Source organism: Canis lupus, chromosome 18 (assembly GCF_003254725.2).
Source record: "Canis lupus dingo isolate Sandy chromosome 18, ASM325472v2, whole genome shotgun sequence".
Lineage (NCBI taxonomy): Eukaryota > Metazoa > Chordata > Mammalia > Carnivora > Canidae > Canis > Canis lupus.
The window spans coordinates 51,277,014-51,301,212 of NC_064260.1; the positions used below are offsets into that span (position 1 = coordinate 51,277,014).

Here is a 24,199-nt window from a genome sequence, read left to right on the forward strand (position 1 = left end):
AAAGCGTTAGGAAAACTACTTCTAGATTTTAGAAAACTGACTGCACAGGACCGTAATCCATGAGAAAAGGGAAGCAGGTGAGGTAAGCCCTACCATCATTCAGGTCATCTACATCTGCCACCTGCCCACAGGTAAATGCCCTACTACATGCAAGGAGGGGAATCCAAACAGGGTCCATCAGTCTCACTGATTAAGGAGTCAGAGATCAGAGTTTGGACAGGCAAAAGACAGGTAGAATTTGTGAGGTAGAACATTTAAGAACCTATGTAGAAAAAGAGCTCCAAACCTTGTAGAGGGATCCCCTTAAGCTTTAGGAAAAATACTAATTTGCACCTGGCATAAGGCAAAATTCCACAAAGCTGGACAAAAATACAGTTCAAGGGAAGAACGGGGCACCTGGGTGACTTAGTTGGTTAAATGTCTGCCTTTGGCTCAGGTCATGATCCTGGGGTCCGGGGATCGAGTCCCACATTGGGCTCCCTGCTCAGTGGAGAGTCTGCTTCTCCCTCTCCCTCTGCTGCTCCCTCCTTGTGCATGTGTGATATCTCTCTCTCTCTCTCTCTCATAAATAAATAGTCTTTTTTTTTAAGATTGTATTTATTTATTCATGAGAGACATACGGAGAAAGAGAGGCAGAGACACAGGCAGAAGGAGAAGCAGGCTCCATGCAGGGAGCCCGATGTGGAATTCGATCCCAGGTCCCCAGGATCAGGCCCTGGTCTGAAGGCGGCGCTAAACCGCTGAGCCACCTGGGCTGCCCTAGATAAAATCCTTAGAAAGTGAGAGAGAAGAGCAATTACTGCAGAGCTGAAGACAAATAATTCCCAGTTATTTGAATATTCTAGAAATTCTTCTACACAGTTCTAGAAATATTTGTAAGAAGATTCTCTAGTCAGAGTAGAGAAATATCACTGAATACGCAGAAAATTCAGTAGAGAACCAAACAAGCCATACTTTGGAGGGGAGCCTAAATCAACCGTTAATGAAAGCTACTCTAGGCTTGCCATAAAAGAGCTTGAAACAAATCTTGAAATGATCAAACCTAACCCATAGGTAACTAAATTACCAGTAAAAGTTCAATACTCTTTAAAGGAATTCAGCAAAATCCAGATTAATAATGTAAAATTCACAATGTTTGGCATCCAAAAGAAAATTAATAGGGGCACCTGGGTGGCTCACTCGGGCGTCTGCCTTTGGTTCAGGTCATGATCCTGGGGTCCTGGAATCAAGCCCCATGTTGGGTTCCCTCCCCAGTGGGGAGTCTGCCTCTCCCTCTCCCTCTGCCTGCTGCTCTGCCTGCTTGTGCACACACACTCTCTCTCTCATTCTCTGTCAAAGAAATAAATAAAATCTAAAAAAAAATGAGAATCCAGAAATAGGAGATCTTACACTTATGGTCAGTTAATTTTAGACAAGGGTGACAAGACCATTCAATGGAAAAAAGAATCGATGGGGATCAAGTCCCACATCAGGCTCCCTGCAGGGAGCCTACTTCTCCCTCTGCCTATGTCTCTGCTTCTCTTTCCGTGCTTCTCATGACTAAATAAAATCTTTTTAAAAAATTACACCATCAAGGAAGTGAAAAGGTAACCCACCAGATGGGAGAAAATATTTGCAAACCATATATTTGATAGAGGACCTGTGTCCAAAATAGATAAATAACTCTTAAAATTCAACAATGAAAAGGCAAATGACCCAATATAAAAATGGGCAAAGCAAGCACACAAAGAAAAAACAGAAACAGACTCATGAATACACAGAACAAACTGGTAGTTGCCAGAGGGAAGGGGATATAGGGATGAACAAAATAAGCAAAGGGGATTAAGAGATACAAAGTTCCAGTTATAAAATAAATAAGTCACAGGGATTAAAAAGTATAGCACAAGGAATATAACCAATAATATTGCAACAACATTGAATGGCGACAGATGGTAACTACACTTATTGTGGTGAGCCATTGCATAATATATAGAATCGGCAATTCACTATCCTGTAAACTAATGTAAACCTGAAACTAATATGACATTGTATGTCACCTCTACTTCAAGAAAAAGAGGGATCCCTGGGTGGCGCAGCGGTTTGGCGCCTGCCTTTGGCCCAGGGCGCGATCCTGGAGACCCGGGATCGAATCCCACGTCGGGCTCCCGGTGCATGGAGCCTGCTTCTCCCTCTGCCTATGTCTCTGCCTCTCTCTCTCTCTCTCTGTGTGACTATCATAAATAAATAAAAATTAAAAAAAAAAGAAAAAGAAAAAAATCTTTAAAAATGGGCAAAGGATTTGAATCGACATTTCTCAAAAAAATACATACAAATAGCCAGTAAGCACATGAAAATGTACTCAGCATCATTGCTGCAAAAGAAATGCAAAATGAAGGAATGGTGGGAAAATAAAATAGTAAACAAACAGTTAATTCCAAATGGGCAATGTTTGTCTCAAGTAACAGTAATAGCATCTAATTTGTGGGAATAAAAAATGGGAAATATTAGATGACAATGGAATGGAAGGCAAGGTGAGAGAAAGAGACATAAGTGTAAGAGTCCTAAAGCCCTTTTGTGATTGGAAGGAGAGGAAAGATATCATTTATTGTAACATCTTGTGTTAGCACACCTGGTAAAATTGTAGGAGTAGTTACAAAAAAAAAAACAATCAGAAAGATAAGTTCCAAACTGATAGAAAAATAGAAGAAATAATTAGGGAAGGAGATATTTATCAAAAATGTTAATCACTGAGAAAGACAAACAAGAAGAAAGAGGAAACAAAAATAGAGGAACAAGCAAAAATTTTTGTAGTCACATAATAGCATATTCCAATATATCAATACACTAAATGTAAATGTGTTTAACTTGCCAAAAAAAAAAAAGGAGAAATGCAAAAAGCAAAAAACAAAAAATAACAAGAGTCAGTGGGGATTTGGAGAAATTGGCATCTCGTGCTTTGCTGGAAGGTAAAATGATGCAGCTGCTATGGAAGACAGTATGGTAGTTCCTCAGAGATTCAAACATAGAATTGCCATATGATCCAGAAATACCCCATCTGCACGTATAGCCAAAAGAATTGAAAGCAGGGACTGGAATAGATATTTGTACACCCATGGTCATGACGCATTATTCACAGTAATCAAAAGCTGGAAACAACCCAAATGCCCCTCAATGAATGAATGGATACATGAAATGTGGTGTGGACATTAATGGAATATTATTCAGCTGTTTAAAAAAAGAAATTCTGGCATATGCCAAGATATGGATGAACCTTAAAGATATTATGCTAAGTGAAACAAGCCAGACACATAAATATAAATATAGTGTGATCCCATTTACATAAGATATCTAGAATAGTCAAAGTCAGAGATGGTAAATAAAACACTGCTTACCCGGGCCTGGAGATAAGGGGGAGTTGGTGTTTAATGGGAACAGAGTTTCAGTTTGGAAAGATGAAGTGATGCTGCAGATGGATGGTGGTGGTGACAGTCGCACAACAATGCTTAAATACTTAATGCCGCTGAACTGAACACTCAAAAGTGGTTAAAATGGTAAATCATACATGTAGTTTGGTTTGTAGTTTGGTACCATAAAAAAAGGGTGTAAAATGGTGTACACGTGCCAATTAATAAGAAGAGCTTGTCAGATTGCATTAAAAATGCAAGACTCAAACATATTCTGCCTACAAGAAACCCACTCTAAATGCAAGGACACAGAGAGATTCAAATGGAAACAGATGAGGTAAGGTATATCACACAAACACTAACCCAAGACCGAAGGAAGGAGAGGCCACTTTGAGCCAGGCTTCCAGGAAGGCCTCCTGGAGGATGTGACATTTGAGCTGAGCTTTAAAGGCTGCGTAGTATTAGGGACTGTGAAGACTGAGAAAGCCCATGTGGCGAAGGCATTGAGTGTGTGTGTGTGTGTGTGTGTGTGTGTGTGTGTGATGAGTGGCACACAAGGAGTTAATTAACACAGTGATGGAGGGAGGTGAGCTGGGTTGACAGTGTAGGTGCGGTTAGATAATTACTTTGGGAGGAGACGCATTTTCCAGTCATGAGGGCAGTAGGATTCAAACCCAGGGAGACAGGGGCAGCCAGAAGATTAAATCTGAGCTTGCAGAGAGGACTCTGGTCCCACAGTGGAGAAAGACTCAGCCCCAGGGACCCTGGAGGCAGGGCAGCCAGTGAGGAGTACTGAGGATGACTCAGGCGGCAGATAATGATGGTCTAGGGGAGGGAACAGCACCTTGTACCCTTGTATGGAAGGCTTAGAAGCAAGACACTGTTCCAGGTTGTTTTGTGGATTGTTAGCCTAGCGGTTCTCAACCCCGGCTTACATTAGAACCCCCTGGGGAGCTTTTAAAACTGGGCCTCCCAGGCAGTTGGATCAGAATCTCCACAGATGGGCCCAAGGCATCAGTAGCCTTCACAGATCCCCAGTGATTCCAAGTGCAATGAGGGGTGAAACCCCCACCCTCACCCAAGGTCAAGTACACAGGGCCAGGTCAAATGCCATTGCCTAAAACTGAGCCTGGCACAAAACAGGGTCAAGAAATCTCTGTAGATCTCAGAGATTACAACATCCCCAAGAGGTAGGGAAAAAGATGATGCCTGTTTCATAATAGGGAAACTGAGGCACAGAGAGGTCAGGTTATGTGTTACAAGGTTATATGACTACAAAGCTGATAAGTGTTGTGCTATAAAATACAGGGAACATCACCGCAGAGCCCAGACTTTTATGGGGTAATCTACTGCCTTGTGTGTGGTAGGAGTGTGGAGGAGGCCCCTTCTGAGGGGCCCCTACCCCATCATCAGCTCTCCCTGCCTGCCGTCCCCCCTCCCCCTGCCCCACAAATGCCCAGCTTCCCAGCAAGGTCAGATGTGGCTCCAGACAGAGGGGGCAGGTGGGGGCAGAGAACCCATGAGGCAGAAACACAACTTGAAGCACTTAAGGGGAGTGGAAGTGACACCGGGTCCCAGGACACAGCCACCACAGGGAGTCTGTGGCTGGAAACCAGCACCATGCCTCTCGCAGGAACAAGGAAGGGGAAAGGACTCAGCGGCCAGGGCCACTCCTCTGAGCTCCTGGAACAGTGTGCACACTCACACCCTGTCTCCCTTCCCTCTCTGCTTTCTCTCCCTTCCTGGCACCTACCACTCAGCCCTTAGGTGTTTGTAACTTTTGTTTTTGGTCTGCCAGTTACACCATCCCCAGCTAGAACAGAAGCCGGAGGGGCAGGTGGTCAATTTGGGGGAGGGGGGGGTATAGAGAAGGTGGTCAGTTTCATAACATAAAACAAAACAAAACAAAATGGAAAAAATAATCACCCAGAAGCCCCTCTTCCTGGTCAAGGTACTAATTCCACCCCCACATTCTTGCTCAATCATCTGGCTCTTTTACACAGACACAGTCTTATACTTTTCCAGTGAGTACTGTTACTTAAGCCATGATTCAGGATCCCAGGGTGGGGATCACCATGTACTCAGGTCCCCCTTCACCACCCTGGGAGAAGGATGGAAGACAGTGGAGGGGTGGCTGGAGCCAGTTCAGATTTTCCCAGGAAATGTGCCTTCTGCCCTGTGGTTAACCCTGGCTGACACTCAGGATTTGGGGCAGAGGGACTTGTACACATGCTGGTACCACTCACTCACAAACACACACACAGAGACATCACCCTCTTTAACAGTCATTGCAGTGAAGTCCAGATAGTTCTGCCTGCAGTTCCGGTTGGGGAAGTGGCTATCAAAAGGGACAAGTCTAGTAGTTCTTGACTTGGGTCTTGATGTCTTCTGCCATGGTGCCGAGTCCCAAAGACACCCCTGAAGCAGCTTCCAGTTCAGTGTGACCCTCAGCAAAGACCCCAGAGTCAGACCACAAGCTACAGGTTGTCAAATCTTTTGTGTTCCTCCCCAGAGCCCAGAACAGGTGCCCAGAAATATTTGTTGAGTGAGTGAGTGATAAAAACATACACGATCCCATAAATACTTCAGGGTCACTGTTCTCCTATCCTTGTGAGACACTGTCTAGGAGGATAAATGGGTTTAGCCAATTTTGGAGGATGACAATTGGCAATATCTTCTGTTTTTATTTAAACTTGGGAGCATAGTCTGAAGTAGCCCATGCTTCTTGCTTGGGGCACTCCATGCATCACCAGCATCTCCAAAAAAACTCCTTTTGAAATGAACCTTCCCTTCAGCCCATCCCCAACCTACCCCAGCTTTCCATAGGCCCCTGCTCTTATGTTTGGCACATGCGCTTCCAACCTGCTTTCTAGGCATTGAGCTCCATATGCAGCAGTGACCTAAGGCACTGTACTGTGTGCTTAGTTGTGTGCTGGGCACTTTGCTAAGCACTTAACGTATCAAATCTCATTTAATCGTCACATGTCCCTGAAGGAGTTGCTATTGTCCCCACTTTATAGATGAGAAAACAGAAATAGAGAGACCTTCAGTCAGTTGCCCCAGGCCACAGAGTATTGGCAGAAATATGCAAGATTGTTGTCCTCTCTTGGTTCAGTTTCCACAAACATGGCTCTGCTGTGTATCTTGTTCTGTGTTTTTCTGGTTTTTATGCAACACTATATGTGTAAGCTTTGTCCACACTGCTATCTGACAGCCTCTGGCTCTTCACCACCTCAAAACATACCTAGGACACGTTTTTCTATTTGTGAGAGATTTTATTCAGGAGTGGACCTGCCGGGGCACTTAGATGTCAAACTGCCCTTGCAAACATCCTGACTGGCTACACTCCCACCAAAAGCACCAGACTTCCATTTACCAGCTCTTTACCAGCTATCATGTTTATATGGCTTCCTATTCCTGCTACTCTGACAGGTGTCATGTGGGATCTTCTGTTTTCCTTTGGAGCTCTTTGATTACCGGGGTGGGTGCAGAGACCTTAGTCCTTATTTCACTTTTTTTTTTAAAATGACATTTGCACATGCACATGCACACAAAATAGGATGGAAATGATTTCAGAATATAGCTCCCTCTGATGAAAAGAAGTGAGGGTCACCCAACTCCTGCCTCACTCCTCAGCTACAGGGAATCCCCTACAGGAATCCAGAGCCACCTGCTGCTCTCACAAAGGCTCTGCCTGAGAAAGGAAGGATGAGGCCCCTGGCAGAGCATCTGGGTCACAGGTGTCATTCCGCTGCCACAGTGTCCATGGCCTGGAAACTTGGTTCCGTCCATGTCCTGGAGCCAAACCTATTGCACCTGAGAAAGGATGGCCCTTGAGTGAGAGGAGAAGGCCATTAACTCCCATTTCCCCACTCACTGGACCCCTGGACCCCGCACAGGGCACGTGTGGATAGGAGCTCCTCATGTGTCCACACCACTGCCTTCTTCCCCTTCAGAAAGCTTCTGAGTTCCTGAGACTTTGCCACAAAACCACATCCCAGCCAAGGCAGCCAAGTACAGGGTAATGGCTCGACGATCAGGCTTCTGGGTGGTGGATGAGGTAGTGGGAGCCGGGCCAGCCCATAGAGAAACCTGACAGGACTAAATCACAATCCTCCGGGCCTTTGTCCTCACTGTCCTGCCAGGAGCCCTCTCCTCAGATAGCTCCTTACTTAATGGGGTCCAATCTCACCTTATCAGAGTCTCCCTTGAACCCCACATGGAATGGCTGGGGCCACCCTTCCTGCCCCAGGACTCCCTACTCCTCCCTCCTTTATTATGCTTTATTTTCCCCAGGGCGTGTATTACCGTCTGATACACTATTTATCTCCTTATTGTCTACCTCTCCCCCTCAGGAATCAACTCCGAGAGCACACATAATTGTCACTACCTAGCATGCAACGGGGTCTCAATAGGTAGATAAAATTTTTATAAGGCTGTGGTAAAAATGTGTGTACCTTAAATGTGCAGCTTTAATGTATTTTTATATACAAGCACCACCCAGTTCAAGCGGTAAAACACTTCCAGAGGGCTCCTTTGCGCCCCCAGCCGGCCAGCCCCATCACCTCCGTTTGTGGTACCATCATCCTGACTCCTGCTCCCTGTTCCTGAACTTCATTTGAATGAATTAGATCATAGTGTGTGTAGTCTTGTGTTTGGCTCCCTTTGCTCAACAGAATGTCTACAAGATCCGCCCGAGATGTTGCATGCAACAGTGGTTAGTGTTTTTCGATTGCCCAATATTCTCCCATTTCTTTATTCATGCTCTTGTTGTGGGGCATTTGCGTTGTCTCCGGCTGGGGGCCAGGACCATTCCTGGATGCATCTGTCAGTGGACACACTCCTAGAGGAACTGTGCCGCAGGGAAGCACAGTCAACAGACTCAAGAAGCTGCCAGACCCTTTTCTGGGGTGGTGGCACCACCTGAGATTCCTACCAGCAGTGTGAGTTCTAAGGCCACTACCTTCCTCTCCAGCCCCCAGGGATTGCATGCTCCTTGTTTCAGGCTCCCGGTGGCTGGCTCTGGCCTCTCCTCTCCCTGCTGGGTGCTCAAGGAACGCTTGCTGCATGAATACTCAGGTGAACAACGGAGGGAGCCTTTCCACTTGGCAAGGAGGGCTGCGTCCATACGTTTCACCCAAGGGTGGCAGTCCCTGGTGGCCGTGCTGCCTCAGAAGCGGCTGCCCATTTCACGTATTAGTCCCGCTTACACCATCCCAGGGTGGAGCCAAGGCTGGGCTGAGGCCTTCAGATAGGACTTAGCCCAAGGCTCAAGGCTCCACAGCAGAAATTGAGAACGAAAAGAGAAATCATCCAGGCCCAGGCAGAGCTCTGCAGATGGGACTGCTGACCAGCTGCTGACTCCTGGTGCCCAGTGCTGCCTGTCGGGCACGGCCATCTTTCCCATTCCCAGGATGCACCAAGAGACCAAGCCCAGCCAGGGGTACGGTCTCCTAAGCCCCCCGCCCTCACTCAGGAGGCTGCACTCCTAACACTTGGCGGAGGTTGGGTCAGGCCCTTCCCAAAGGCCTGGGAGGTCCTGGGGCAGAACCAGCCAGTTGGTCCCCACAGGTGGGCTAGGCCACCTTTCCCAGCTGCCCTCGGGTGGGACCTTGTGACAGTTCCAGTAGGAAGTAAAGAGGCGATGGGCCACTTACAGTCCTGGCCCCCAAACACCTCTGTGGGCTATGAGCTTGTCCCTTCCGCACTGGCCTGACAGTCACGGGTTGAAAATGGTAGGACCACGAGATAGGAACCCTGGGACCTCAGGTCCCCCTTGGAGAAGCTCTGCCACTGATCAGACAAATCCCATTACGAGTCTTATGTGAGCAAGTGATGAGCATCCACTGCATTTGAGCTTATGTATTTTGAGTTTGTTGAGTCAACCCTTGGCCCCAACTAGTAACTACCAAGCACATTTAGTATAGCATATATAACCAACATAGGTAATCACCAGCCCCATTTAGATGAGAAAACTGAGACCCAAAGAAGCTATAGAACTTGCTCAAGGCTAGCAGCATTTGAATCCAGGGCCTGGCTCCCGAGGGTACACTCATCAGCCCACTGCCCAGACTGAAGAAACAGGCCTAGAACACAGAGACCCAGGCCACTGGCTCCTGGGTATCTCCCCCTCACCTATGCCTCCTCAAGCCTTTTGTCTAGAGGCTGCTTCCAGCACCCTGGCCTCCTTGCCTTCCTCCTGTCGTCCCCCCAGCCCAGGCACTCTGAAACTTCTCAGTGCAGAACCTCATCTCTGGACACAGCCCAGCAACCGGCTCCAAAGGTCTCTTCCTCTCCCACCCCACTCATCACAGTTGGCAAGTGGCACGCCCTTAACCAGGGGTCCCAGGTGTCCACCTACCCCTGGACTGGGCCCAACTGACTGCTAGAGAAAACTGCTCCTGCTCTTGTGCCGCTGGGGACCGCTTCCCATTCATAATCCCCATCAACAAGAACTCTTCCAGTTGCAAGTAACAGAAAGCCAGTTGGCTTTGAAGGAGGAAAACGTTTATTGGCTCATGTGACTAAGAAGTCCAAGGTAAACAGGGTTCAGGCAAGACCAGGTCCTGGTGTCATCAGAAATCCGTATCTCTGAACCTCCCGGCTCTCTTGCGCTGACTTTGTTCTCAGTCAGGACCACCCCTTGGGGTGGGGAATGGCTTCCAGCAGCACCCAGCTTGCATCCTGCCAGCTTTGCTACCCCAATGTGGCCACTGTCACTCTCGTCAGGACTCCCAAAAGGGCTCCCTGCTGCCTCCAGTGCCATGGGAAAGCTAGTCATCTTGTCAAAATCCTTCTCCAATGGTCCCGCCTAACGTCAAGGGCTCAGGCCTGCTAGGATCACGGCCCAGCCTGCCCGATTCACTGCGGCCATAAGATGTGGTGCAACATCCATACCCCCTAACTTCAGGGAGTGGGATCAGCTGCACATACTACAGGTTGAAGAGAAGAGAGATGATCCCAAAAAGACAGCAAGGGCTCTACAACCAGACGAGAGGCAGACAGGACCCAGGTGCCCCTAGGCTCCAGGTGCCCGGGCCCTTCCACACTGCCACCTGGCCTCCTATGCCCCAAAGAAGTCAGACACTGTTGCATAAAATCCGAATACCTCAGGGCACCTGGATGACTTACTTGGTTGAGCATCCTCTAACTTTGGCTCAGGTTATGATCCTGGGGTCCTAGGATCACGTCGGGCTCCCTGCTCAGTGGGGAACCTGTTTCTCCCTCTCCTCCCCACTCCTGCTCTCTCTTGCTATCACTGCCTGTCTCATAAATAAATAAATAAATAAATAAATAAATAAGTAAGTAAATAAATAAATAAATAAATAAATAAATAAATAAATAAAATGCAATACAACACAACACAAACCCTGAATACCTCAGGACTCCTGCCAAACCCACTCATCATCCTCCACTTCCCCCTGGTCAGGCCAAGACCAGCCTCAGGCAAGCTCACCTCACTGCATCAGTTTCCCTCCCTCACTACAGCTTGCATTTGTGTTATCTTAGAAAACAAAACCAAAAATTGTCTTTCTGTCCTCACTCTGAGCCACGGCTCTCATCTCTGCTTCTCAGGCCTGAGTGTCACTTTCCCACCTCAGCTTCTCACCTCCAGTTCCCTCATCAACCATCACCCAGCTTTTCCTAAAGCCTCCAAGCTGTTGTGACAGCTGCCTACCTCTCCCTCCTCCGACACACTTGGAGGCACCCCCAGTGCCCAGGGGCGGGGGGCAGAGGGCACCTGGGTGTGGCTGCTGTCCAGTCTCCCTGGGTGGCCTGCCCAGGCCTTCCCCTCTCCCCCTGGGGTGAAGTCACTTACTCTCAAGGCTCACACATTTGTCTCCAGTCCCCTACATGCCAGTACCCATCCTATGCCTCTCCACAGCAGCTTCACAGGCACTCCAAACTCGCCACAGCCCAACTTGTGACCCTAACACCTAATCCTGCTCTTTCTCTGTGTCCTCCAGCTGGAACAGGGCCCCTGCCCACGTCACTATGGAAAGAAACCTAGCAGTCCCTAAGGGTTCCCTCCCTCTCAGCCCCACAGCCAGTCAGTTTGCCACACACTTAGGTCTACTGAGAACATACACCTCAAGTCTACCCACTGTCCACCACATCTTCTGCCCAGCCTCACCAAGCCCCTGCTCCCTGAAAGCACACACCTGCCTTGGGGACCCCACGATTCCAGGGTCTACTCAGAAATGGGAGTGGACTGACCAAATGGGTCACTCTCCTGCTCAGAAGCTGATCTCTGAGGCCCCTGACAATCCCACCTGTCTCTGCTCCCACTGCCCCTTCCCACACGCCCTTCATGGCACCAGGCACAGAGCTCTATAGCTTGCAAGTCCTCTTCCCATTGTTTGTCCAATCTGTCCATTTGCAGTAGCCCAGAGTAGGCAGAAAGATCTCTACCGGGGAGATAAGGAGAGGCCACTCAAAGATAGGAACCTTGCCAGGGTCACACAGCAAAACAGGACAGGTCATCCTCCAGCACAACCAGCACCTCTGGCTCCAGCCCTCCACCACCACTCTGCCTTCTGTCAGCACCCCTGCTCCTACCCTGGCAGGACCATGGCCTCTGGAGCCTCCCTCACTCAGCTGCTGCCCTGCCTACCACCACTTCTGGCCTCAGCTCAGTATGGGGAAAACAGGTAGATGGATGGGGAGGTGGCCACAAAGCCCTGGACATAGGCTGGGACAGACACTGGTGTTCCCTTTTATTAATTTTTTAATAAATTTAAGAACAGCTCTATCTTCTCTCCTCCCCCCAGAGCAACTAAAACCAACTAAAAGGGGGTGTGGCCTGGGGGGGGGGCAGAGGCCGCTAGGAGTCATAGTCCTCTTCATCCTCTGCGTCAGGTGCTGAGGGGCCCGGGGGTGCTGGGGGCAGAGGCAGAGTCGAAGTGAAGGGCATGAAGGGTGTCGGGGGGCTGCAGGGCAGAAAGCAGAAGAGAAAGATCAGGCCCCTTGCCAGTGCCCACCTACCCCACCCTTGTGAGCATGGAGCCCCCGGCCTTCTGTACCCAGGGGCAGCCGAGCCCAGAGAAGGGAAGAACCCAGAGCAGGTCACACAGCTCCTGCCCAGGCCCCCTCCAATGGGGCTGGGTGGGGGTAGGGGAGGGGATCTTCTGACAGCAGCATTCTGCCTTTAAGCCCTCCTCAGTTCCTCCCCTCTCATCCACCAAATCTTCCACAAACAACAAAACCAAGTGGCCACAATAGCAGGCCAGCCTTGAGGAGTCTGCTAGCCTCATCTGGTGCCACCAAGCTGATTACCTCTGAAAGTGGGCAGGGGGATGGCCAGCCTGGGGTGGCGCCTGGGGTGCCTCCTCTTCTCCCTCAGTGTCTGTGTCCTCAGACTCATCCTGGGAGCAAGGCAGGGGTCAGAAGTGACAAGAAAAGCATGAGCCCGTCACTGGCGAGCCTAGATCCCTGGGAGTGGCAGGGACAAGACATTGAACTCTCTAGCCTTAACTTTACAGCCCTAATTTACAAAAAACCATAGGTGAGGATGGGTCCGGGTGTCCAGCCAGCATGCTAGGCCAGATACAAGACCGCCCCCTCCACACCACACAGTAGACCAGAGGGCTGCGGGCCTCACTCACCTCTTGCTCTGAGTCCGTCCCTGACAGCTTCTTGTCCTTGCTTTTGCTTCCCATCCCACCATTCTTCCGGCCACTGCTGCCTGGCTTCCGACCCCTTTGGGAAGGTACAGTCCATCTGCCCAGAGGTCTCACCATCCCTGACCACCCCCTCCCAGTCACCCCCAACCCCAGTTGGCCTTGGCCTTCCTTGCCTGGACACCTGGCCCTGGCTCCCCACCTGCGGGTACCCTTGTCCCCATCCATGTGGTTGTCTTCCCCGTCTCCCTGCATGTCAGGCACAGAGGCCACCAGATCCTTTAAAAAGTCAAACTGCTGCTCCAGCTCAATGCACTGTTTCCTGGAAGAGGTGAGGAGAAGATGGAATTCAGCTGGGGCCCAGATGTCTGGGTTCTCAGCAAGGGACAGCAGGAGATATCAGGAGATGGATATCAGGAGGATAGAGCCTGGAGAACCTCCATCCCATCTCCACTACGGAACCTGCTCGCCTTGCTACACCACCCAACCCCTCCTCCCCCAGTTCAAACCCACCCATATTCGAGGCGTTGCTGGTCTCCCAGCAGCCTCCCACCTCTCCTAAGTGTGTGAACTCCTGGGGCAAGGTTCCACTGGGCCCAACCAGCTCCCAGGCCACTCACAGGTGGGATGTGGTCATGGTCTTGGCGTTTCGGGACTGGGTCACCTGGCAAGCCTTTTTCAACAGCGACTCTAGGAACAGCTCGAGCGCCCGGGCTGAGGAGCGTCAAGGAGAACACGGGTGGGGGATCCCCAACCTAAACAAGGCGACCCCGGGCTCCCTCCCTACCCCAGGTCCCTCAACCTGGCCAGGCCCCGACAGGATACAGATGATGACAGGCACTGCCGCCGCCACCTTCCCAATCTCTTCGTCAGTTTGCATGATCTTCTTGATCCGCGCCTGGGGAGGGGGCAGAAAACTCGGACCCTGTCGCCTCCATCCCCGAAAGGGGTGCTGGGGGCTAACGAGAGAGGTTCTCCCGGGAGAGAGGGCTGGGGACCCGGACGCCGGGAGGGCACGGAAGGGGGCGGGGCGTTCGTACCCCGAACACCACGGTGCGCCCGCCCCCCCACGCAACCTCCCCAAGCCCGGCTCGGGCCCGAGCCTCCAAAGAGCCCGGCCCGCTCCTCGGGGGCCTGGCCACGTGCTCACCGGCGGGAACCGCGCGTTATACTTTTTCTTCTTGCTCGGCATCTCAGGGCCTCTCTCGCCACGCCGGGCCCAGCGCCGCCGCCCGCAGCTTCCCGGCCCCCGGGCCTGCTCGCCACCCGCCTGCCGCGGTTCCCCCGGGTCCTGGTGCCGCCTGCTCCGCCCCCGCCGCTCCCCACGCGGTCCTAGCGCCGCCGGTCAGGACGCCGCTCGCAGGGCCGGAGCGCCCTCCCCTTGCGGCCTCCCGGGCGGTGCGCGTCGATCCGGGACCGGAGCGCCGCTCCCGCCGGCCCCCAAGCCTAGGAAAGCGAACGTTAGCCCCGCCCCCGAGGCCCCGCCCCCGAGGCCCCGCCCCGCCCCGGTTCCCCTGGCGGCCCCGCCCCCGGGGTCAGTCCCTCCCCTCGCAGGCCCCGCCCCGCGGCGCGGGCGACAGGCCCGGCGGCCCCGCCCCGTGCTGCGCTTGTCTATAAAGTTGTTGTTGAGGCGGCGGGCGCTAAGATGGCGGCGGCGGCAGCCGTGGCGGGGGCGGGGCGCGGCGGGGGCGGCGGCGGCGGCGGCGGCGGCGGCGCGGAGCCCCGGCAGGAGCGTAGCCGGGCGCGGGGCTGGGCCGGCGCCGAGCGCGGCGAAGGCCGGAGGTGACGGCGGGGCTGCGGGAGGGGGCAGGGCTGGGCGGGGGCGCGGCTCGGGCTGTGGGCGCTAATGGCGGCGGGCGCGGCGGGCCCGAGGCTGGCGCTCTCGTAGGCTCTACCAAGCCTGGGTTCCAGTCCGGCTGTCGCCCCGTTGGCCTTGGACTGGTCACGGCTCTTTCCGGGCATCAATGTGCTCGTGCTCAAGTAGGCCCGACAGCGCCAGCCCGGGGGTCTGGTCCTGCTGGGCCTGCCTCGATGCTACGCGAAAGTGCGCTTCTCTGCCTCCCTCCGCTGAATCCTGCGATCGGGATGCCTGCCAGTTCCGGGCAGGGCCGGGAGGTGTAGCTGGGCTGGTTGCTCCCACACCTGAATTCACATTTCGGCCCCTGTCACTCATTGCAGGTGTGACCTTGGGTGGGTCACTTCTCCCTGAGCTTCGATTTTCTGGTCTGTAAATTGGGGAGAGTGGTAATAGCATTAGTAATAACCTTTATGCAGCGCTTATTCCACCTTAGGCGTTTAATGCTCCATAGCTCTACGGGACAGGAACAGCTTTTGTCCACTGTAAAGATGAGGCAGCTGAGGCACCAGACCTTAAGTCTTGCCTAAGGCCACGGAGTTTAAGCCCATTGGCTGCACCAGCTAGGGCCCAGCACGTTGTACGTCTGTCCTGGACCTGCTCTAACTCTGTTCCTTCATGGCAGGATGGAGCCAGGTGAAGAGATGGAGGAGGAAGACTCTCCAGGCGGCCGCGAGGATGGCTTCACTGCTGAGCACCTGGCCGCAGAGGCCATGGCAGCTGACATGGACCCCTGGCTGGTGTTTGATGCTCGCACCACACCTGCCACCGAGCTGGATGCCTGGTTGGCCAAGTACCCACCATCCCAAGTTACTCGCTATGGGGACCCTGGCTCACCCAACTCTGAGCCCGTGGGCTGGATTGCAGCATATGGGCAAGGCTATGTCCCCAACTCGGGCGATGTGCAGGGCCTGCAGGCAGCCTGGGAGGCTCTGCAGACCAGCGGGCGGCCCATCACACCGAGTACCCTGCGCCAACTGGCTATCACCCATCATGTGCTGTCTGGCAAGTGGCTGATACACCTGGCACCTGGCTTTAAGCTGGACCACGCCTGGGCTGGCATTGCTCGGGCTGTGGTCGAGGGCCAGCTTCAGGTGGCCAAGGTGAGCCCACGGGCCAGGGAGGGTGGGCGCCAGGTCATCTGTGTTTACACCGATGACTTCACGGACCGTTTAGGTGTACTGGAGGCAGATGCAGCCATCCGTGCGGCAGGCATTAAGTGCCTGCTCACCTACAAACCTGACGTCTACACCTACTTGGGCATCTACCGGGCCAACCGCTGGCACCTCTGCCCCACTCTCTATGAGAGTCGTTTTCAGCTGGGGGGCAGTACCCGTGGCTCCCGTGTGCTGGATCGCGCCAACAATGTGGAACTGACCTAGTGTGGCCAAGTTGGGGGAGACCACGTTCTGCCCCCCTCCCACTCAGCTCCCTGCTACGGTTGGATCCTCCTGTCTTCCTCCTCTTTGTCCCAAGGAGTTTGAGCCCCCTAGCTCTGAGGACCAGGTCAATCGGGAACTGCCTGCATCTTTGGTCCCTTTGAACCTTTGCCCTCTGTTCAGGGCTGACTCAAGTTCCCACCAGCTGGAGGCTCTGGCTCCCTGAGGGCCGGACCCTCAGCCTCTCTTTTCACTGCTGCTCCCTTCTGTCATCCAGGACCATGGGCTGGGTACAGATTCCCAGGAGGAGAGCCTTCCTTAGCCACCCTCCTCCCCAGGTGTACCTCCCTCTCCTGCATCCTTTCCTTCTCCTCCCTCACAAGAGAGAAAACTAGTGCTTCCAGTCCCTCTTGGAGCCTTCCTAGTCCAGGGGGCAAAGGCCCTGCAGGCCTAAGCATGCTATTTTGGGGGTAGGGTGGGGGAAGGGTGATTGTACCCACTCAGCCCTTGGCAGAGAGAGGGGATGCCAGGGCCATGGACATGGGTCCTGCCCCTCCCTGCCACCTCATACAGCCTGCACCACCTTCCTTCCTTCCCTGCACCACCTTCCTTCCTTCACTACCTTGACATGTGCCTGCTCCTGGCATTTCAATAAAACCCAGTTTGGGTCTGTGTCTTGAGTGTTTTTTAAAATACTGTGTTGGTGGTTACCTGCTTTGGTCTCTGGAAAGAAGCTGGGCCAGGAAAGCCTGCTTCTCTGCCCTACATGGGTACGCCTAACTGCCTCCTATAATAAGATTCACCTCACTGCCAAGGCTGGGAGCCTCTCTGAGAGCCTCTGCAAAGCCAGTCCTGCTTCTCCTCCATCCCAAGAATCAGAATCGGTTTCTCAGTGATTTCTCATAAATCTAGGAGCTTGAACCAGCAAAGTCTGAGGCTACCGCGCATAGGGTGTATTTGCTTGGTCCTGGCATTTCTAGGTTAGGGCATATGGTCTGGTGAGTAGAGGATGGGCTAGGTTTCAACAGCCTAGGTTGGACATCTTTATGTGGTGAATGATGTGTACAGCCATAAGGAACTCACATCTAAGAACTCACTTCTCCCACCCTGACTGTCACGGGCCACTGGACAGTTTGCAAGGCACTTCCATATGTATTATTTAAGTCTCATGACCTATTCAGAAGAAGATATTGGTCCCATTGTGTGGTCAAGGAAATTGAGGCCAACAGGGAAAAGGATATCTCTTGGGGTTATGCGGTGAGTTGGGCAGAGTAGGACTTACACCCCAGGCCCTGCCTCCTGCCCAGGCTGATATCCAGGCCTCACCCACAATGAGTTCTTCACAACCGATAGGGCACGTTCACTCACTGAACTTGGACAGCACCGTCCACCTGAAGCTGCTGGAGCCTGGGAGCCTGGCTCCACATCCCTCAACCCCATGTCTGGCCCTGGCCCTGGCCTTGGTTGGAGGCCAGGGTTTCTGGCAAGGAGCCCCTTGGGACGCTGCTCTCGTGCCGTGCCGGAGCTGACTCAACCTCCAGCAGCCTCACCAAATTGGAATTTGGAGCAGGGGAGCGGAGATGCCACTGGGCTGACTGGATGGAAGTGGGTGAGTCATGAGATGCTGGTCAGCCCCCTCCCCAGCTTCCTCTTCACCCTGTTTCTCCAGGGCTGAGTTCCCTCAGCCCAGCCCTGGGAAGCCCCAGAGCTGGGTGGTCTCTGGCTTGGAGCCCATTGCCCGGCCTCCCTCAGACAAGTGATGCCTTGCACTTGACCAAATTGATGCAGGGCTCGGGGCGGGGGATCCTGCCGGATCCTGAGGTTGCCCATGAAGATGCCCAGGTGGTACCAATAGCACCTGATTCTCCTTTCCTAACTAAGCATTTCATACACTCTTCCTCTTTCCTCCATCCTCACAGCCCTGCCTTAGCCCAATCCTCACTCTCTCCCTCCCACACCACTGCAGCTTGCCACCCCTGCCCCATTCCCTCCCTGCAACCCCCCCATCCCCTGACAGCCAGCTCTCCTGCACAGCCACCCGTCCCCCTCTCCTATTCAAAGCCCTTCCATGGTTCCCCATGGAAACAACATAGAGTCCACTCTCCTGAAGTGGCCATGACCCTAGACCCCTGCCAAGCCTCACTTCCCGCCTATGCTCACCCCACTGGAACCAACTGGCACTTCCTTCACCCCTTGGCATGCAGCTCTGGGCCTCAGGCTGTTCCTTCTGCTTGAACACCTGTCGTTCAGCAAGGATCAGGAGGTTACTTATGTAATCACTTGATTGATGTATATCTCCCACTGGTCCCTAAGCCACGTGCCCAGACTATGGGGCTCAGTGAAAGCAAGAACGACACTTAAAGCCCTGTCCTGAGAGCCCAGCACGGGGCTTGGTCAGAGCAACCTCTCCATAAGTTCATTAAACTAAAATCCGAACCCAAATTCCAATCTGAATCCAGCCCCTGCCTGTTCCTCTGGACTCCTCTCCTTCACTCTCTGCTTCACCCTCTTTGTCGCAGAAGTATTAGCTGACTGTTCTTTCTTTTCCTTTCTTTTCTTTTCTTTTCTTTTCTTTCTTTCTTTCTCTTTCCTTTTTTTTTTTTTTTTTTTTAAGATTTTATTCATTCATTCATGAGAGACACAAGGAGAAAACCAGAGAGAGAAGCAGGCTCTCTGAAGCAGGCTCCCTGAGAGAAGCAGGAGCCCAACATGGGACTAGATCCCAGGACGCCGGGATCATGCCCTGAGCCCAAGGCAGACATTCAACTGCTGAGCCACCCAGGCGTCCTTGCATGTTATTTTCTTGCATGCATACTGGCCTTTCTCACTTTTGTGCCCTGCTCATGCTGTCACCTCCACTTGGTGTACCTGACCGTCACATGCTTTCCTGGCTGAACACACCTCAGACCTACCCCCTCATCCTCCCAGAGATTTCTCCTTCCCCATTCATCGCATTCCAGGCTCTCATAACACCCACTGCCCTGTGGCTCTCATCTGTGTGTCAAGGATGGTGGCTGTACTTTTAAACCGCAAGGTGTCTTCAGAGTCCAGCATTGGACCCGGCCTAGCCCAAGTGCCACATAAGCATTATTGAATAAATGAGTGATTGAACAAAAGTCATTCTCTGTCTCCGGGCCTGTTTCCTCATTCCATTCATAAAAAGAGCCAGGCACCATACAAAGTGTTTCCCTCCATCGTCTCATCGATGTCTCCCCTCGCCTTGTTATTATCACTGCTTTGCAGAAGAGGAAACTGAAGCCCAAAGAGGTGCAATAATTGGTTCCAGGTTACAAAGCCCTAAGTGGCAGAGCCAAGATTTGAAACCAGGTCATCCAACTCCAGAGCACCTAATGGCATTGCTGAGCTCCCACTATAGAAAAGCGCTGTTGGGGTGAGGCTGCAAAGATAAGTAAGCCCCAACAAGGACTTAGGATCCGATTTGTAAAGCTCACAAGTTGGGTCCTCAGGATGCCTGGGGAGAACAGACTGGGCCAAGACTAAGCTTCTTGTTTTACTGGTGGAGAAACTGAGGCCCAGAGGGTACCTGGGCCGGAAGGATCTACCAGGCCTATGATAAGGACAGACCAACAGCTTCCCTACCAGGCCAGGGGCTCCCCAAGACCCACCCTCTCAGGCCTGCCTGCCTCAAATTCTGAATTCTGCCCCTTTTGAAGTAAGGAAACAGCCCAGCCCCCGGCGGGCGAGGCTGAGTACATTTGAACATGCCCCTATGCTTAGCCCTCTTATAAAACCACAGGAAGGCTGAGTGAGGCCAGGGCAAGGAGACCCCACACACTCTCTCTACCTTCTCCCACTCACATGTCCTTTGTGCTCCAAACCCCAGGGAGGGGCCCTGGAGAAACTGGCTGGGGAATGGGGGGAATATCTACCTGACCCCTGATTTCACCTGGTGCCAGGGGCGGAAACAGGGAAGCCAAGAAACAGCTGAGTTGGGAGAAAGTTTCAGCTGGGGCTTTGACAAGGTTTGGGGGATTTTCCCAGCAGGACAACTGCACCCCGCTCCCGCCCGCTGGGAGGGGCCCTGGCAGGGCTGAGGCTTGGCTCACAGGCTGATTCATCCAGGCAGGGAAACTCCCCACTTCTCTGGCGGGCAGCCCCCAGACACCGACGGGGTGCCTTGAAGGCACATAGCCCAGAAACCCAGCGAACCCATTTTTCCTTGATTATTGGCTTCCCAGAAGGGTGTGAAAACCCCCAGGCCGGACAGAGGGACAGAGTCAGGCTGTGGGGCAAGGCATGCAGGCAGTTTCCGGAGCAGTGACCTCAAGACTGGAACCAAAGCAGTGGCCAGACAACGGGTGCCTCGGGCCCTCTCCCATCACCCATTTTTTTAGTTGACAACACTGAGGGTCAGACAGTAAGAACAAATGGGCACACAGACCTAGTCGGTACCTGGCACTCCCTCATGCAGTTTGCGAGCAGTAACTCATTTTGGTCCTCACAGCCCTCATGTTACTGAGGAAAAAACAGCGAGTCAGAAGAGATAAAGTAACTTGGCCACAGTCAAGGGTAGAAACGCTCTGGCAGCTTCCACAGCCTCCCAAAGTGCTCACACAGGGAGCCGTGTCCCTGGTCACTGAGCAGCTTTGGCTCCTGGGAACTCTAGAGGACAGAAATGTCACCTGCTGGGCCCTGGCTCCTCCCAGGCTAAAAAGAGAAAACTTGTCCAGCAGGGGAAAAAAGAAAAAAAAGACCTCCTCAGAGGTTAGGAGAGGGCAGAGAAGCATTCCCGCCAAAATCTTCCTCCCTAGGACTTTGACTCCTTTCCAAACCCCCATCCTTTCCTCTGGAGTCAGAGCCTCCCTTTCCGGTCTGCCAGTCTCGCTCCCCGATGCCACACATACACTCACACAGGAACACACTGGCGGGCACACTGAGACTCCAGCCTCCAGACCCCTGCCCCTTGGCCAGGCAGGCTGGGGTCCTGCCGGGTGTTGGAGGGGCCCTGAGAGTTGTAGCTTTATGGGGCATGGCCAGAGGCCCTCCACAGGCAAGTTCTGCCCCATCTGGCTCCCACTCATAGGCTGCATGACTCATTCCCTTACCCCCCATGACTCAGTTTACATGGGTGCCCAGAGATCCTCCCAGTGAGGGTGGAGTGGTTTATTGGCCCAGCCTAGGCCTGCCAGCCTTTTATCCTAGGATGAGCGTTTCATCCCCCTCCTGGCCTAGAGCAGGAGCACCCTGGAGCCCAGGGGTGGGGGTAAGCCTCAGGTCCAGGAGGGTGAGGAGAGCCCAAGAACTGAGTAACAGGCCCTAACTGCTCTGGGCTTGGGTCTGCAGGGAGCAGGAGTTGCACCGAGAAACCTAAAGGGCTATGTTGCGTGGGCAGAGCCATACTGGGCACTGACAGAAGAACCTTTGATGCCCTGCAGAGGGAATGGTCCACATGGCACAAAACACTACAGCAAGAAAATGCTCACACTTACTGAGCTCTTCTACAAGAAACCAGTCCTGTGCTAAGTGCCATCCACACCTTATCTCATTTACTCTCCCCAACAACCCTGAAAAGCAAGTTGAAATCATTATATCATTTTCACAATGAGGAGATAGAGGCATAGAGAAGTTAAAGGAATGGCCAGAGGGATGTCTGGGTGGCTCAGCGGTTGAGCATCCGCCTTCGGCTCAGGGTGTGATCCCAGGAGCCAGGATCAAGTCCCACATCAGGCTCCCTGAAGGGAGCCTACTTCTCCCCCTGCCTGTCTCTGCCTCTCTCTGTGTGTCTCTCGTGAATAAGTAAGTAAATCTTAAAAAAAAAAAAAAAAAAAGGCCAGACCTGGGACTTGAATCCAGGCCACCAGACTCCAGAATTCTTGTGGTCATCCTCCCCTGCTTCCCCAAGCCATCTTGGTTGTAGCAGGGGTGAGGGACCTGATGGTCTACCTTACCCCTCCCACAGGGCAGATCTCCATGGAAACTTCTGGTTTTAGGGCTCACAGCATGTAAAGTAGTCATCTGCAAGAAGAGAATGCAGGGGACGCCTGGGTGGCTCAGCCCTTGAGCATCTGCGTTTGGCTCAGGGCATGATCCTGGGTCCAGGGATCGAGTCCCACATCGGGCTCCCTGTGAGAAGCCTGCTTCTCCTTCTATGTCTCTGCCTCTTTCTGTGTGTCTCTCATGAATAAATAAAATCTTAGGAAGGAAGGAAGAAAGGAAGGGAGGGAGGGAGGGAGGGAGGGAGGAAGGAAGGAAGGAAGGAAGGAAGGAAGGAAGGAAGGAAGGAAGGAAGGAAGGAAGGAAGGAAAAAAACAGGCTTCCAGAGGAAAAGAAATTGGCCTGAGGTTGCAGAACAGATCAGAGATGCAGTCGACTGGGACTGTGTCCTTTTTTTTTTTTTTTTTTAAGACTTTATTTATTTGGGGATCCCTGGGTGGCTCAGCGGTTAAGTGCCTGCCTTCGGCCCATGGCATGATCCTGGAGTCCCAGGATCGAGTCCCACATTGGGCTCTCTGCATGGAGTCTGCTTCTTCCTCTGCCTGTCTCTGCCTCTCTCTCTCTCTCTGTGTGTCTCTCATGAATAAATAAATAAAATATTTTTTAAAAAGATTTTATTTATTTATGAGAGAGAAAGAGCACAGTAGGTGGAGGAGCAGAGAGAGGGGGAAAAGCAGGCTCCTCACTAAGCAGGGATCCCAATGTGGGGCCTCAATCCTAGGACCCCAGGATCGTGACCTGAGCCAAAGGCAGACGCTTAACGCAGTGAGCCCCCCAGGTGCCCCTGGGACCATGTCTTTGATGCTCTCCAGGATGCCCTGGGCTGGAGAGGTGGCTGGTGGGGGAGGGAACCCCAGGACAAGAATGGGGACATGGTAGCCCTGTCCCTAACTCCTGCTCAGTCCAGCCTCTTTCTTTCTTGGGGTCCTCATCTGCCTCATGGGGACAGGACTGCCATCACAGCAGGGTGGCATGAGCCTCAAAGGACTGCAGAGGGACAGGCACAAGTGTATGCTCAATTGGCATCTGGGGACTGAGTAGAGTGATACCCAGACTCTGGAAACAGCAGCCCAGCCTCCCTCTTACCTCATCTTCTTCCTCTCCCGGGGCCTACCATATGACTCCCTCTGACCTTGAAAGCCTGGATGGCCAGGCCCAGAAGACCTTCCCATGAGAGACTCAGCCCCCTCTTCTCTAGAGTTCAGCCTCAGCAAACAGGGCACAGGTCACTTCCCTGTTCAAACACCACTCAGGAGTCCCCTTGTTACCCAGCCCAAGTCAAGTTCCTTGGCGAGGCATCCAAGACCCTGGCTTAGGCTTTACTCTGCCCACCCTTCCAGTTCACAGTCCCAACAAACATTCCAGCACATGTTCTGGACTTCAGAGTCCCCAGGCCTCCTGTCTCTCCACCCCCAGGCCTTTGTGCCCACTGACTTCAACCCTAGGAATAGCTCCCACAATCTCAAGGATTCCTCTGCCAGGAAGCCTGCCCTCCCTAGTGGGAAAGCACCCTTCCTTCTTAGGGACCTCCTATAGTGTCCCTGGTGCTCTCCAGCTCCTGCCTCCAGCATTGTCCACCTACTGCCAGGGCTGTTTTCTTCAGTGTCTGATCACCTCTCTGCACTGTACATACCTTGGGGCCAAGACCAAGTCTTTAATCATCCCTACTGCCCCCCTCCACAGCCAGCTCCATTCGACTTTATATTCCATTAATTCAGGAGAATGGATATAGAACTGGTCCATCATGCAATGGGATTGGATTCAGCAAGCGAAAGGAGTGAACTACTGCTCCACACACCTGGATGAGTCTCAGACAAAAGGTGAGAGAAAGAAGGCAGACACAACAGAGCATGCATGGTAGGATTCCACCGACGTAAAAGTCCAAAAGAGATAGAACTGACATATGGCAATAGGACTGAGATAAGTGACTTCCTGGAGGGGAGGAGAGATTGACTGCAAAGGAGCAGAAATTCCCTTGGAGAACATCAAAAGCAAACATGCATGTAC

At 52.7% G+C, this 24,199-nt stretch overlaps 2 protein-coding genes and 1 pseudogene across 5 annotated transcripts; 1 reads left to right on the plus strand and 2 right to left on the minus strand.

The window, feature by feature from the left end:
* Positions 1-5,245: 5,245 nt before the first annotated feature.
* Positions 5,246-5,778, minus strand: LOC112659226 (cytochrome c oxidase subunit 6B1-like; annotated as a pseudogene).
* A 4,090-nt stretch (positions 5,779-9,868) lies between these two features.
* DRAP1 (DR1 associated protein 1) lies at positions 9,869-14,356 on the minus strand. Of its 3 annotated transcripts, XM_025446214.3 has the most exons (7): positions 14,154-14,324; positions 13,829-13,901; positions 13,624-13,717; positions 13,206-13,325; positions 12,989-13,082; positions 12,660-12,748; positions 9,869-12,313 (listed from the first exon to the last, which is right to left on the minus strand). In XM_025446214.3, exons 1-7 carry the CDS (start codon positions 14,193-14,195, stop codon positions 12,208-12,210), a joined length of 618 nt encoding a protein of 205 aa, XP_025301999.1. In that variant the 5' UTR covers positions 14,196-14,324; the 3' UTR covers positions 9,869-12,207. The 3 variants fall into 3 exon arrangements, with proteins under 3 accessions (XP_025301999.1, XP_025302000.1, XP_048952848.1); XM_025446215.3 differs by lacking the exon at positions 12,660-12,748 and having other exon boundaries at positions 14,154-14,338; XM_049096891.1 differs by lacking the exon at positions 9,869-12,313 and having other exon boundaries at positions 12,691-12,815; positions 14,154-14,356.
* Positions 14,357-14,633: 277 nt separating this feature from the next.
* C18H11orf68 (chromosome 18 C11orf68 homolog) lies at positions 14,634-16,909 on the plus strand. 2 transcript variants are annotated; one of them, XM_025446212.3, is made up of 2 exons: positions 14,634-14,785; positions 15,484-16,909. In XM_025446212.3, the coding sequence occupies exons 1-2, from the start codon at positions 14,649-14,651 to the stop codon at positions 16,238-16,240; spliced, it is 894 nt and encodes a 297-aa protein (XP_025301997.3). In that variant the 5' UTR covers positions 14,634-14,648; the 3' UTR covers positions 16,241-16,909. The 2 variants fall into 2 exon arrangements, with proteins under 2 accessions (XP_025301997.3, XP_048952847.1); XM_049096890.1 differs by lacking the exon at positions 14,634-14,785 and adding an exon at positions 14,829-15,181.
* The last annotated feature ends 7,290 nt before the right edge of the window (positions 16,910-24,199 follow it).

What these genes read in the sequence shown, in the direction of transcription:
- C18H11orf68 (XM_025446212.3), top strand. Translation starts at nt 14,649, where the DNA reads ATGGCGGCGGCGGCAGCCGTGGCGGGGGCGGGGCGCGGCGGGGGCGGC. An exon ending in GAGCGCGGCGAAGGCCGGAG is followed by an intron (nt 14,786 to 15,483) that starts GTGACGGCGGGG and finishes CCTTCATGGCAG; the next exon opens with GATGGAGCCAGGTGAAGAGA.
- DRAP1 (XM_025446214.3), bottom strand. Translation starts at nt 14,195, where the DNA reads ATGCCGAGCAAGAAGAAAAAGTATAACGCGCGGTTCCCGCCG. An exon ending in ATAACGCGCGGTTCCCGCCG is followed by an intron (nt 13,902 to 14,153) that starts GTGAGCACGTGG and finishes CCCCCTCCCCAG; the next exon opens with GCGCGGATCAAGAAGATCAT. An exon ending in ACCATGACCACATCCCACCT is followed by an intron (nt 13,326 to 13,623) that starts GTGAGTGGCCTG and finishes CACCTCTTCCAG; the next exon opens with GAAACAGTGCATTGAGCTGG.